General features: G+C 34.8%; 1 protein-coding gene across 1 annotated transcript in view; it reads right to left on the bottom strand.

The window, feature by feature from the left end:
• Nucleotides 1-2153: 2153 nt before the first annotated feature.
• Nucleotides 2154-14194, bottom strand: part of LOC116510288 (zona pellucida-like domain-containing protein 1) — a 53916-nt gene continuing 41875 nt past the window's right edge. The window contains 10 exon segments of the mRNA XM_032219779.1: nucleotides 2154-2186; nucleotides 2189-2331; nucleotides 3088-3118; nucleotides 3306-3367; nucleotides 4042-4150; nucleotides 6718-6776; nucleotides 6779-6825; nucleotides 6827-6886; nucleotides 11473-11553; nucleotides 13235-13332. Coding sequence (XP_032075670.1) covers nucleotides 2154-2186; nucleotides 2189-2331; nucleotides 3088-3118; nucleotides 3306-3367; nucleotides 4042-4150; nucleotides 6718-6776; nucleotides 6779-6825; nucleotides 6827-6886; nucleotides 11473-11553; nucleotides 13235-13332 — 723 coding nt within the window.

The raw sequence follows: 14194 nt of genomic DNA, 5'->3' as shown, positions 1-14194 counted from the left end.
TAGGATTGGTGTTAGAAACAGAAACTGATAATAGGTAGCATGTCAGAGTCCAACAGCACTGAGACTACAGTGTGCTACTACTGCTACACTACAAGCCACCATGCAGAAATACTCACAATACAGCAAACTGCAGTAATGTTTTGCTAGATTTTCAACAGCATTGTGGGGCTTTTAAATGGGCGATAGTTTGTTGTTGCTAGCATCAGTTGCCCATGAATGGGAAGGGATACCAATTTAGTTACATTCCACTGATATTTACCACTGATCCAGGAAATAGAAACAGAACACCTTCCAATTCTGTTTTGATTGATATGATCTACATTTACTACTGATTTTTTTAAATCAAAGATGCAAAGTAGAACTGGATGATAACATCCAGTACCTCAATTTTGTTTCAGCTATAATGTTAAAGGTAAATAAAGATTCAGTCAATTTAATGATGATATCAGGATTATAAATTAATTCTATAGGATTATAGGATTATAAATTAGTTCTATAACAAGTATTTATGTGAAAGTCACTAAACTTCATTTTTCTATAATCTTATATATTAACGTAGGGAGCTAAGTTAAAGCCGGTCACTCCATTAATGCAGTGTGCAGGCGACTTTCTTTAAGCTTAATTTGCTGAACATGTGGAGGCTTATCCAAACGTTTCCTTTATAAATATATGCAAGCCATTCCTTCACATTTTGAAAACACATTAAAGGTTTTGTAGAGCAATACACTGTGATATACCAATTTGATGAGCTGTAACCCAAAGTTTCATATCTAACCAAGAATACATCCTGTGTACAAAAGTTTAAATTACCTTACTGTAATAAAAATGAGAACCATAAATCTTACAGGCCCTTTGCTTTCCTTCCTTAAGTAGTAGTAAGTTTGGACAGCCTTTGGTAGATTGTTCCATTAATAATCAAGAAAATATTGAGCCTAAGTGAAAATCTATTTCACCATCCTAGAGATAGGATGTAGAAGAGAGCAAGAGAACATGCAACTAAGTAATGTTCATCAAATAAGAAGTGAAATATCATTTTCTTGTTCAAAAGCATTCTCTTGGCTATTTTATGTTTCACATTATCCTGTTCTTGAAACATCTCCAGAAAAATCCCTCAAGAATTAATTAATTTTGAGTGGAATAAATGATAATAGCAATTTCCATGAATGGAAAAATAAAGAACCTCCATGCTTCATTAACCTACTGTATGACAGGTTCCATTAACAGGAAAGGAGAGGATGGGGAGAGGGAGAGGGGATGGGGAGAGGGATGGGAATACACTATTTCTACTGGTTTCCTGCAGTTGATTATTTGGTTTAATGTATATAGCTGATTACAGTAAAACAGAACAGAAGAAACCAGTTTTAAAAATAGGGAAACAATTTTCAAACAATTCTAAAGGGGAAAAAAGAATAAGAGAAGGATGTTGATGCCCTGTCCTGCCTGCACATATTCAAAACAATGAAGAGTCTCAATCCATATTATTGAGTTTTGAATTTGCAATATAAATTATTTAGTTTAGGCAAAGTACAATCAAAATATAATTGTTCTATAATAGACGCTATGCTGAAACAAAGCAAAAGATCTCATTACAACATTCAATCTTATTTCCCAAGCTATTATAAACATAATCACTTTTTTATTTTGGTTGTTCTGAAGTGTTTTGTGTTGCCTGATATGAATTCAAAATTGTATGTCTATAATTATATAAAAACCAAAAATATACGCCTCTAGAGATATGCATAAAAAGTTTTAACCCTGTAGAAAGTAAGTACAAAAATTATCTTTTCTGAAAAGGATAATTTAACTATCCTTATCCTTTAAGGATAATTTACCTATCCTTTGAGTTTCATAGCATGCTGGTTTATATAGATGTATAGATTTAGACAAGGATTTGCTTTATTTAACCTTTATGATTCAGTTTTTATTATCAGTTATCCCGCTGGCAAAACATCAAAATACCTATTCTTTCACATACAAAGTACATCAATGACAGAAAACAACTACAGTGCTAATTCTATTACTTATTATCTATATAATAGCATAGCACTACTAGAAATAACAGGAATCTGATAACAATGAAGTGATACCTTGGTGACACTTTAAGGCAAATACATTTTATGGCAATTGGAGAATGTTCAAATGATTTGTTCCTTCTAATTGAAAACTGGATTTCTTACACCACTCAAATAAGGTTACTACTGTGCCCCTTTCTGTAGAAAAGGAGAAGGGATAATACACAAGAAATGGTGCTGATAATTCCTAGAATTACTATTCCTGAAATCAATGCACTGGTGACTGAATTCAGCTGGAAAGAAAATCCATTTGGACTTCCTACAAAGGAAAGGAATAGAGCAGAAAGTTAAAATATTTTGCAAGGCCTGAGAACAATCCAGATACATATATTTGACTTCTCAATTTCATAATTAACCCTATGCAGGAAGAGAGATTAGAGATTTCAGAAGAAAAGAGTCTGAATCAAAATAAAATGCATGTTGTTTTGTTGATCACAAAATAAACCTATCCCAAAACCAAAGGTGCCTGTTTCAACAGCACTATACCATGAATTCTAGGCCCAAAGGACTGCGTCCTCAAAGTGTGTTCTCAAAGAAGTCATTAATCTCATTGCCTCTCTAGAATTGGCAGACTTTATTCCTTTCCTCAGTTTTCAGTGTAATAGAGTTTTTAAAAGTTTCTAGAGGTAAGTCAGTGAAAAAGTGGCTCTGCTTTATTGATTTCATCTCGTGCCTTCTTTCTTAATATTTGGCATATCCACATTTCCACATCATTTTTTTCTCACCATTTCCCATGGAATGAAATCAGAGATATATCTGATCATGATATAATGTCTGATCACTGTAATATCAACAGAACTATGATTGTCTTTTTAAATGTATATGCTTTTCTAAAAGATGGGATCTAATAAGCTTTTAAAAGCTATCCAGAAAAATTTAATTTGGATGTTTACATTTTATGTCATTTAAATTAGGAGAAAATGTTGCACTACGTCAGCCTACAGTAAATACAAAGTATTTGACTAGGATAAAATTCAAATATTTCTTTTAAAATTACGGGAAATGTATTGCTTACCGAGCTGTGAATTGTTGGTTGGGAATTTCCTCTGTATCAAATACAAAAGGAGATTCATTTAATTTGAAGGTATTCATTTTCTTGTGCTTGGACACAATCATTGACACTTTAAACAGGAATAACTATCTGTCACCTCAAATCTAAATTTACATTTACAAAGATATTCATCAAAACAAAAATTTCTACCCAGGTTTCCAACCAGAAAACTTTCTATCTACAAGGTAAAGATATAGCCATTGTGCCAGTGTAGCATTCAAAGTACAGCACGCTATAAAATGCACTGGGATGAAATAGGAAAATAAAAATATGGGCTTTTTAGTTGCTTTATTGCACCCACATAAAACTTAAGTTGATGACTTAAGAGATGTTGAATAACTGCAATGAAGATCCAGGCTAGATTTATGTAGATTCTCTGCATGATTCTGATCTCTGCATAATCTGTTTTTTGAATCTATGAGAACTATGCAAGCAGTTCCAGGTTGAGAACATCCAATTACATTACAGACAACACATACTTTGAATGGGCTGCCTATTATTAAAAATGATGGGAGAGTGTTCCGTTCCTCTTTTCTCAAACTAATGAATCTGTGAACCTGCACAATTTAAATCTATTCCTCAAAGCAAATGAAGTCCTTGCTTCTAAAGCAAAGAACCCGCATTGCTTTACATTTCTTCATTCCTCTAGTGGTTTTAGAGGCTTCTACTCAAGTTATGCTTGAGTCTTGCAAAACCGTCTTATAATTACGACAATTGTCAAACAAGGCTAAATAAAGAAATTTGTTCCCAAGAAAACCATCAGTCTTCTCCTTCATGAGGAGCATGTGAGGCAAAACTGCCTTATGTATGACTACATACCTATGAGAATTAAACAATCAAATACAATGTTGAATCTATTTCTTGAACAGAAAACTTTCCATTTATATTTTAGACATCATGTAGGATGATTGTCCTTACCAGTTCTCGTAATTATCGGGCCAGCAGATATTACTGCACTTCCAGAAATGCTCTGAGGTGTCCAAGTGGTTTGCTTCATCACATCTCTTTTTTTTCTATTACTGCAGGCCTAGAAGTTTCAATCAAAGTAATTATGATTCAGAACAGATAGAAATAATATTTTTCTTTGGTGTTCTATTTTTAATTTGTATATAAACTGGACCTTTAAAAAAACAAAACTAAAAGCAGAACCCTCCTGCTTAAAAAAGCTTGCTTGCACTGAAACATTGGAAACCACTAAATATACCGTCATTCATTTTTGGTTGTTTTTCTTAACATATTCAGAACTTATTTATTGTATAATGGTTATATATGCATGAGGAATCTCATCAGTGGTGGTTTCTGGATCCCATTGCAACCAGTATGGTGCAACGGGGCCCGGGCGTTTACCACATGCAACGCACGCAGCACACACACGCAGCCTGTGCGCAGCATGCACATTCATAATTACCACCCATGATGCTCCATGATGCTCCAGCTGTTTGGTGGAGCATCGCGCAGGCGCCATATGCTCCATGCATGTAAGCCCTGATCAGCTCAAATACAGTAAGGAGGGTGGATGGGCTGGTGGTCCCTCCAGAGCACCATACTGGAATGGTACCTGGTGCTCCCAGCAGCCACCAGTACGCCCATACCGGGGCGTACCATCATATCCGACCACTGAATCTCATCTAGGAGGTTTTTCAAATTACTCCACATTTGTTGGAGAATAGCAGATGAAATTCAGGCTAATGATTGCTTCTTTCACTAATTCTTCACTGAAAAGTCTCCATCCAGCAGATACTTCCATAAAACCTAAGTAGGAAATTATTCCATAATCTACACTTGAATGTCCTCTGTATTTCCAGTCTTTGCTGAGCTGTTTCCAAACCCTTCAGAACACAATTACCCTCTTTATAACTTACATTATTCTACGTACTCAGAAAATCTATTTTAAAAGTTGGTCAGCACCTCAGCAGAACTTGGGGGGGGTGAAAACTTAAAATAAAAGATTAGAGAAATATTCCCTAGCTATGGAATTTGTTGTTCAAAGAATACTTCTTCTCAGTTGGAATACTTAGAAAATTAAAAAAATCATCAGCAATGAATATTTGAAAATATACAATACAAAAGTAGAATCAAAAGGTTGTTTTAGCAAACTGGCACACCATGGAGTCTCTATAATAAAAATGTAATATACCTACTATAACAGTTGTTAATTACCTGGATTACTAAGGAAAGGATATTAAACATAAAGGGATGTGGTTCCAACAGATTCTAGCAATTAAGCTTAGGTAAAGGTAAAGGTTCCCCTAACACATATGTGCTAGTCATTTCCACTCTAAGGGCCAGTGCTCATCTCCATTTCAAAGCCAAAGAGCCAGCATTGTCCAAAGTTGTCTCTGTGGTCATGTGGCTGGCATGACTAAATGCCGAAGGGCCACATAATGCTGTTACCTTCCCACCAAAGGTGGTTCTATTTTTTCTAATTGCATTTTTACATTCTTCGACTGCTAGGTTGACAGAAGCTGAGACAAGTAACCGGAGCTCACTCTGTTATGCGGCACTAGAACCGCAGAACTTTCCGATTGAGAAACTCAGCATCTTAGGCACTGAGCCACCATTCGGTATCTTATGCTTATTAATTATTTAAGCATAAGAAAGGGGAAAGAAAGCTCAGGCTGAGTCAAAGGAATCCCTTGGCCCTGATATACTCCAGGCAGTCCTGTGATCATTCTTAAGCACTTTAAATAATAAATCTAAGCTAGGTGCAAAAAGCAGCTAAAAGTATAATGTTACTACAAGCCTATTCTAGTTTTGGCTGAGAAAAGAAATCTATACAAATTAACTTCAATTGTAAACTTAATAAATTTAACTTCACAAATATTCACAGAGTCCAGCTTGGATATCTTTTATGCAATTATTGGGTAAAAAATAGTTCATAAACTGAAATACTGAATTAATTGACAGACTATTTATCAACAGCAGGTTGTTATTTGATTCACTATGGAGACATTCTACCCACATATAATAGAACAGTTTACTTAAACAGAACGCTTCCATCTGTAAAAACGTTGAAATAATAATACTATGCGGGATGCTGCCTACCTTTCTAAATGAACATATATTTCCTAGAGCACAAGAGGAAAGAGGAGTAATTTTTTCCCATCCTACTTTGGGCAACTCAAACACTCCTTGTATTCTGACACTGCTCGGTATCATTGATTATATCTAATTTTTCAGCAATTCGGGAATTTATATAAAGTATCTCCCTACATTAAGTTGATTTTATTTGGATTCAGTTTTTCTCACATAAGCTTATTGGAAGATGAATCTAGATTTTAGGTAATCATACTGACTTTCACATCACTCTTTCATAGTTATAATTAATAATTATCAAGCCCTACCTTTCTGTTAAATAAATAATGTGTCTGAGAGTGGAAGGAATCAGTCAGGAACAACAAGATTCACCAAAGCTACCAGAACTCAGTTTGATTATTTCATTTTAGTGTAACTTCCACATTGGAGATTCATCTATCATTGAGAGTATGGATTTATTGCACACTAGTCAACTACTTTCTAAAAAGATCATCTATTATCACCCACTAATGTTAAGTCCTTCAAGTTGCACCATTACACAAACACTATAAAACATACTTGAACAAGAAAGGGGCAGTCATCCGCTCTGCACACTTGTGATACAATGTAGAAAAACCGCAGGACATTTTCTGGTTCTTATGTTTCACAAAGCGGAACACCTCAAAGAAAATCGGCCATTTGACTCTTCCCATTTTCAATTATAGTGTCCTGAGGGTCTTTGTCACAACTGAAAAAAGAAATAAATGAAATTGAGTAACTTTCATATGCTTGAGAAATACATTAACATACTACATTTTAGAAATTCTTGGCATTTCTTTTCACATACCTTCTGCCTCTAAAAAAACAGCCTGACTTGGATATACCTAGAGTTTTGACATAAGAACATTGATTTCCATGACAAAGCATATATTATACATTAAATAAATGAATAAACTTCCTTTTGAACATACCCTATTGGTATTACCCTATTAACTATTTCAAAAGTTTAACATCAACATCTTTCAGATATAAATGCTTGTACCATATGGGACAACTGTATTGCTACAGCAACTCATCCTTAGGCCAATATAAATTCAGACTATGAACAAAATTAATTAGCTTCATAATTTAAATATGAATTGACATAATTCATAGTTATACAGTAAATAAGAATACTCTACATTTTTCATAATTCCCTACATCTTACCATCCACATTTCACTTAAATGTGTACATATATTAAAGAAATGTTGTCCCAAAATATCTACATTCCCGCTAATCAAGAAAATTATGGCAAAATCACATATGAATTTTCAACATAGTCCTCCAATATCTAAATAAGATTTCTTACATCTTCAATGTTGAGTATTTTTTTAAAAAAAAAGTTGGGAAACTTTTCAGAAAGCAAGAAAGGTAGATTCAGCAATTTATGAAAGACACTTGTTCAGTTTCTCCCAGCTGTTTGATAATTCTTGTTATCCATAAATATTTCCATGATACAGACCAATTCTTTTATGATTGACATCTTTTATTACATTTTCATTTTCTTTATACAATCACTTAAATACTGTGCAGTTAAAAAAAGAAGCAATAAACAACTCATAACACTTCTATCCTACATACACCCTTCCTTCTACCCCTCCAACTTTCATTTCTCCCTTCCAACAATCCCCTCTTCTACTTCCCCTCCCCTCAGCCATTCCTTTCTCCCCTTCCCACCATCTCACCTCCTTACATTCCCTTCTCACTCCCTCTTAATTCCCCCCCCCTCTTCTTTCCCTCTACACCTCACTTCGGTGTATTTCTAGTATTCATTGGTCTATTTGTTTTGTACTAAGACAAAAGAAAAATAAAAGGAAAAGAAAGAAGAAAAGAAAAAAAGAAAAAAAAGCAACAGTAATCCAAGTGCATTCATTGTTCTGAAAATTGAGTCTATATTTCCACCCTCCCCCCCACCCACCCCCAGAACCCCCCTCCCTGATCCCCTTCCGACTTCCCAGGTCCCATTCCCGGCATCATTCTTTATCAAGCAAAGTCTGGAGTATATTGAAACCAAATAGATTAGAGTTACAAAATAATAAAAAATAAAATAAAAAAATAAAGAACAAAAAGAAAGAATAATAAAAAGAAAAAAGGGGGGAAACCCCCCCCAAAAAAGAGAAGTCAGTAAACTTCTAACATTAAACTCAGCTTCTCATTATTTTTTAAATCTTAAACAATGTCTTTACCCGCTTCCGCATATAATTGTATACCTCCCATCCCTGGCCTTTACCCGTGTCCACATATATATTTTATCCTCATCCATGCTCCTCTCATATTTACTCCACCCTCGTGTAGACTCTCCAGATAATCTTTCTTAACCTTGTATTCAAATAACAATTTATACAAAAATCAGCTTACATTCTGGATCAAGGTAATCTAATTGAACTTTCACTACCCTTCCATCTACCCCACGCCACCCGACTCCATTCATCCCAAACCACAATCCAAGAAAACCTACGATCTCCGCTCTCCTCGCCCCAAAGAATAGATCATACGCAGTTTAAATTAAGATTCAAACAAGTCTTATATAAGTCCCATACAATATATGTCCAAATTCAGCACCGCTTCTTTCAGTCTCAATATCTCTTCATCGGTATACAGCTTTGTCATTTTATACCAGACAGGAGTCCTGAAATTTTATTCAGATTAAAATTTAGAAGTATTTTAAAGGCATAGCTGGATCTTTATTCTTTACTCTTCTGCCCTTCTGGAAGGGGAAAACAGCACCCTCCGCCTTGGAGCCACGTGTCCCGCTGCTTATCTTCTCCTTCTCCTTGTCTTTCTCCAAGTCCGGGTGAATCAGGAAGTCCCGCCTTCAGAGTTTTGTAGTAAAAATCTCGGGCTTCGCAAACAGAATTGAGACGATATTTTTGGTCTCAAATGTGACTGTGATACCAGATGGCACTTCCCATTTATATTGTATCTGAGAATCTCTGAGTTTTTCAGTTAAGAAAGTGTAGTCTCTCCTTGCTCTTAATATTTGAGATGGTATTTCTTTAAAAACAATCAAGTCCTGTCCATCGATTCGCAGCCTGTTATTGTAGAACTTCTGTATTATCGCATTTCTGGATTCTCTTGTGGTGAAATATATATTATGTCCCTCGGAAGCTGTCGTTGTTTTGCTACACACGAGTTCTGGTGATAAATTTTTTGAATCTGCCAATCAAAGTTAAATCCCGGACTTCCCACCGAACGTCTGAAAGCCTCAAAAAAGGTCTGTTTCAAATTCTCCTGTTCCTTTTCACGCATCCTCTGACTCTTATTGCAAATGCAGTCTTATTGTAATTTATCATAACGAGTTGTTTTTGAGCATTTTCAACTTCCTGTTGTAACGTTTGAATTTAGATGTCAAATTAGAATTAGCTTTTCTCCAAAAGTTCCAATTTTTCCTCCATTTCAGCAACATAGTCCTGTCATAACAGTCATAACTCCGAGCATACCTTCCCTTGTTTGAGCAATCTTGGCATCCAGTTTATCATATAGTCCGATAAAAGTTGTTTAATTTCCTGTCTGAACTCTTTAAGGGTTTCAAAAATAAATTCTTGCGTTAAGAAATCTCCAGTAGAGGGCGTGGGAGGCAAGGGCAGCGATTTTGTAACAATTTCTTGAGATGTATTATTAAGGAAACGCTTAGACTGCTTCGATTTGGGAGACATTATAAAAAACGCACAAACAAACAAGCAAACAAACAAAGTCTCTGCTCCCCTCGGTTTTAAATGGGATCTATTTATAGACTTTTAACAGTTAATAAGGAGAAGTCTTCAGGAGAATAGAGCTGATTGAGTGCGTCATATATCAAACGCAGAAGCTGTAAAATCGCCATCTTGTAACGCAGCTGGATAAGAAAGCCTTTTACAAAATTGAAGCTGGTATTTGAATAGTAATAAAAAAAAATTTCTCAGGAATGGTCCCTTCTCGAATTAATCTTAAATAGCTTAACTTTGTCCTGAGGGGGGGGGCAACCTGCCTAGGGCTGAAAAGAAACAGCCGAGAAGAACTGGCTGGAGTAAAAAAAAAAGCTCAGCTATTGTTGAACCTCTTCTCCGTTCACAGTGAAAAAAAGGGCTGTGAATTACAAAGAGATCCTAACGACTGAGCTACTCCCTGCCCCTTTCTGCCAAAAAGGGGAGATATCTATAGATCTTTTTAGATATACAGACCAGAACTCTGAGGGGAGCTCCGTTGAGCTCCCGACGGCAACAGCTCCTCCCCCGGAAGTCCGATACAGACCAATTCTTGTTGAACATAACAACAACTGTTTCATCTGAAGTAATGCATGACAAAAATTATGACCAGATTTACTGACAAATCAGAACAGACCAGGAGATAGAATGTTGGGTTTGTAAGGAAATTGTGTGCAATCAATGCTTATCACAGAATGCTACTCAAATGTACACTTAACTCTGAAGCAAAAATAACACTATTTATTTTCATTTATAAATTTTATCTGCATGGCCATAGGTATGTGGATTTTTGATTGGACATGTTCATTCAATAATGTGCAAGAATAATACTGAATGATTTTAACCACATCAATCTGTGAGAACTGTGGGAAAGAATAGTGGTAAATCATGCATACATCAATATGAGATATGAATACTATTTTAAAATACAAAATGAAACAAATGACATTCCAAGAATTGTTACTGCAGAAGTCTTTCTTCAAATATTTCTTTTTTCTTCACTGTTGGTATTATGCATTATCTGATTGTGGACAGAGTTGATTATAATATTTGATGCTAAGCATTTAACATCTGTGTAACTAGTACTAAAGCCTATAGTAAGACCATCTTAAAACAGACCAAAGTATAAATAATGGCCTAACAGCTGTAAGGGGATTGTAAACAGATATAAGTACATTCTTGCTTATGTTCTACCATAAATGGAATTGAAATATACACTTCCTCCAGTACTGGAAGAAATATATACTCAGTGTGACTTGTGTCCACTTATCATACTATTCCCCTAAATTTTTCCTCTGAATATAATGCAAATTGGAAGCCATCAATTGAGAATATTTGCTTAGAATATATTTATTGATGAAGGCAAATAGAATAGGTTAGACTTAGCAGATAGCCATTATTTATATCCATATTTCTGCACTGATTCCAAAGATTCAATTCTTCGATATGCATTACTTATTATATTAGCTGACATTTTAACAGTGTAAATAATTATTAAACTAATATTGTATCTAAGCAATTAAAACTTTTGAGTTGACTTTTAAAACAATATATTTTATGTAATCCATCACAATCATGTAAAATATAAACATGATGGTTAAAATGTCTACCTAAAGAAGAGATCATATCGCAAATTGTCATTTGGATTTCCAGATGGAGTAGTGTAGCAGTAATCCATCAAAACATTCCATCTGCCAAAGAAAAAGAATTAACAGTTAAAGAAACTATTTCTCATTCATTACAATCTTACGTGTATTTACTGTCTTTTTAGTAACTTACAACATGTGTAACGTTTTGGGGTAAAACCTTGCAAATGGATTTGCACAACATGTTAACTTAGGTAGGGTTTTTTTTTCATTTTTATTTATTGTTTGTTACTTTCTGTGACTTAGCAAGTTCCAGCGCAATTGGTTAGGTTATGGTTCAATGTGTTGTATGAGCCCACAAAATGAGTAATCACATTAAGTAATCATGTTCCAATATCTAAGGAGATGCCACAAAGCAGAAGAGGCCAGCCTGTTCTACAAAGCAATTGAAGGACAAGAAGCAATGGAGGGAAACTAATCAAGGAGAGAACCAACCAAGAAATAAGGAGACATTTCCTAACAGTGAGAACAATTAATCATGGACAGCATGCCCACAGAAGTTGTGGGTGGTCTGAAATGGTATAGGGCTGCCTGCTTGAGTTGGGGGTTGGATTAGAACATCTTCAGTGTCCCTTCCAACTCTATTATGTGTTTTAAGTGAATGTGCCCACTAAAATCCTCTGCCTTCTGAGCAAGATTTTTTTAAAAAAAAAAACTTCAGCCTAGAAATGGCAGATATCAAATAGAAGTATTCTGCTAAAAATCCTATCTACTACTCAGAAAGGAATCTATCTGCCTAAAGATTAATAGATATGTGCATCACACAATTCTACATTTTAGCTATGCAGTTTTTATTTTATTCCCTATAATCTATTGAGGTAGATTCTGCTTTTGAACATACAAGAAAATAACTGAAAAACACCTCTAGATTGTTTGGTTCATAAGTCCTACTAAGTCATAATATGGGTCTGAATTTGATATGATGTGAATTAACTAGCCATTCTATAGACAAACCATTGTTTATAGCTTAGGTTACTATGTAAGACCAGACAATGATCAATATCCAAAACTTTAAAATAATGTAAACTATTAACCAATTCATAGTGACTGAGTACAGAGTTTTGACAAGCCCAAAGAAAAGCTCCATTCTGAATGTCATATGTCGTATGCCTAAACTATGTGCTCAAGTTCTTTATACATTTGCAGTAGTTAAAGCTGTCAATTCTTATTTAAAGAATTGAAGAGCATATAATGGAAAATAATTTTGCCTGATATCCTGGTAAGTTAGAGTTAGTTATTCTGGGTGAGCTAAGCCAGTGATCTGCTTTTATTCAGTGATTATGCTTTTATTCAAACAGCATTCAACTAAAGACCAACCAGATGCTTTGGTCTTCCTAATGATCTTGAATATTCTTAACCTTGGTTAGATTTCTTCATTGCTTGTTTTGGAGAGTTCTTGGGAGTTTGTTTGTTTGTTTGGTGGCTGGTTGATTGGTTGGTTGGTTTGTGTTTTGTAGCTTAGCAGTTGGATGAACCTAGACCATCTAGGTTTTCTTTATGTAACTCAATCCAGGACCAATCATAATAGCAAAGTACAACAAATATGGTAAATAAAATAAAAAAATCTGACTCATTAACAGCAATGCTGGATCAACTTAGAAAACAAGTTAATCAATAATCAGGCTCTTTAGACATAATTTGTGAATTCAACCCATGTGAACAACTTCATAAGTTCACAACTCATGCATTAAATGCAAAGCTAATTTATTATTATAATTGGCAGTACCTTCCATCCAGGTTTGTTGCTCTCACAGCTGCAAAAACTTTTGTTTTTAAAGGTAGTCCTGTGTTAGGTATAATCAGCTGTTGGCTGTAGGTAGAGTCCTAGATAATAAATGCAAATATTGTAGCAATGTCATAACATAGAAGTTCCAGTGAAATTACAGAAATCTAAAATGTAATATTTTCTAACAGAAAATAAATAAGATAATTCATAGTTCTCTGCAAGGCAAGGAACGTTTAGTGCACACTACTTTAAAATATCACTGGAAGTCCTAGGAATTTCTCTCCTCCTAGGAAGGGGAAATAGTGTTGAACCAAGTGTAATTTATAATTTGTTTATACTGTTTTCCTCAAAATTGCTCCCCCAACACCTTTTTATCCACTTAAAAGCAAACATAATCCCTAACAAAATGACTCTAAAGGGACTATTGAGAAAAATAGTAAAAGAAGTCTAGACTGATCTTATATTTCTTTCTTTAAACAGTGGTTCTGCATGCATTTTTTCAGGGGGAAAGTTGTAGCCCAGATTGATAGGTCCATGTTTGCAATAAAAAATTTAATCTGGCCCATCACGTAAGACACCGATCCATGATGATTTTCTCATTTGTTACAATCATTTTAAAATAAATGGAACTTTTGCAAACAAATAGCTTTTAACTTCAACTGATTTACATGGTGTATTTGGCACCACCTAAAACTGAAACAGTGCACTGACACAATTCAATATGACCAAATGCACTTGCATGAATGCACTTAATATTGTAGTTTATAGGGACCATATGTCAGAATGTTTAAAGATAAGTTCTTCAGAAAATACAAATGGTATCAGACAGTATGTAAAGGAACTAATCAAATATTAATCATGCTACGTGAATGGTTAAAAAGTGTTACATTGAATCTATATATCAGGCTGTAAAATGCATTAACATACAAATAATCTGTCTCTTCAGTTTAGCAGTGTTTT

The sequence above is a fragment of the Thamnophis elegans genome, chromosome 6 (assembly GCF_009769535.1).
Source record: "Thamnophis elegans isolate rThaEle1 chromosome 6, rThaEle1.pri, whole genome shotgun sequence".
NCBI classification, from domain to species: domain Eukaryota; kingdom Metazoa; phylum Chordata; class Lepidosauria; order Squamata; family Colubridae; genus Thamnophis; species Thamnophis elegans.
This window is presented reverse-complemented; position numbering and strand designations above follow the sequence as displayed.